This window comes from Nanorana parkeri, unplaced genomic scaffold (assembly GCF_000935625.1).
Source record: "Nanorana parkeri isolate BGI_ZX_2015 unplaced genomic scaffold, ASM93562v1 scaffold330, whole genome shotgun sequence".
Classification (NCBI taxonomy): domain Eukaryota; kingdom Metazoa; phylum Chordata; class Amphibia; order Anura; family Dicroglossidae; genus Nanorana; species Nanorana parkeri.
This window is the reverse complement of record NW_017306598.1, coordinates 503,067-504,151: the sequence shown is the minus strand read 5'-3', so window position 1 is coordinate 504,151 and position 1,085 is coordinate 503,067. Positions and strand designations below refer to the sequence as shown.

General features: G+C 46.5%; 1 protein-coding gene across 5 annotated transcripts in view; it reads right to left on the bottom strand.

Moving 5' to 3' along the window:
* COL11A1 (collagen type XI alpha 1 chain) overlaps positions 1–349 on the bottom strand; it is a 199,621-nt gene extending 199,272 nt beyond the window's left edge. For all 5 annotated transcript variants that reach the window (XM_018558297.1, XM_018558298.1, XM_018558302.1 and 2 more), the window contains exon 1: positions 30–349. In XM_018558297.1, the coding sequence (XP_018413799.1) occupies positions 30–144 (115 nt within the window). In that variant the 5' untranslated portion in view covers positions 145–349. The remainder of the gene's footprint in view (positions 1–29) is intronic.
* Positions 350–1,085: the final 736 nt, after the last annotated feature.

Below are 1,085 nucleotides of genomic sequence, written 5' to 3'. Positions count from 1 at the left end.
GATCAGTGTCCCCTGGATTTTTCTCTTACCTCCTCTGACCTCTGCAGCTTGGAGAAGGAAAGTCAAAGTGATGAGAATTAGGGAGCTAAGAGAGGAATCCCACAACCTCCTTTTCGTTTTCCACCTTGTGTTCCACCTCTCCATCTCCAACAAAAAAAAAACTGGGATCACCCCCAGCTGATAAGGAATCTGAGGATTTCAATCTACTGCTCCAACTCCTTCCAAAAGTCCAGGAGGTGATCACTGCACAGCCATAAGGAGGAAGAAACCCAAAAGTCTGACAGGGGGAGGGGGGCTTGGGGTGTCCTTTCTTCTCCTTTGCCCAGCTGAGATGTGTTCCTCCCCAGTCCCCTGCCTGCAGACTGAAGAAAGTTTGAGGGCTTTAATCAAAATGCAAAGCTCTCTCTCTCCTCCTAAAGTCCCACCGTCAGAGGGCTGGGCTAAGACCCCACTGTTAGGTCTCCAGGCTCTCTCCAGCCTTCCCCTGCCAGCAAATAGTGTGCAGATTCCAAAACTCCCAAACCCTGCCCAAAAGACAAGAGTCTCCAGGTTGGTCCAGCCCATAGCCCACCCTCCCGTATTACAGGGCTCAGGCTGGAGATGTTCAGCGGTGTGAGAACAGGAGGAGAGGGTGACAGCTCCAGGCTGCTGGTCTTCTTGTGTCAGATCCCGGGCTCAACCTTTCTCTATGCTCCTGCATTCAGTATTAAGTGGATAAAACGATATCAAGTCTTACCTGTGCTAGATACTTATGAATGATGCACACACTTCCAAATGTGCAAGCTTTGCTGTTACAGACTGCCCTTCATCTGTACTCGTTCACATTATCCCTTTACAAGTGTCCACTGATGACAATCCACTTTATGTACAAACATGCTCTGTATAAATCACATCTACTATGAGTTATGTATAAACATAGAATTAGTTATTTGTAAACTTTGACATGATATTGTTACAGAAAAGCACTGTGGCAAATTGACATGCACATACAGCAAGTCTACATAGAACTACATGCATAGGTGTGCGCAACCTATTGCATTAGACTGTGCACAGAAAAGGATGAGCACACACCCGTATATATATAT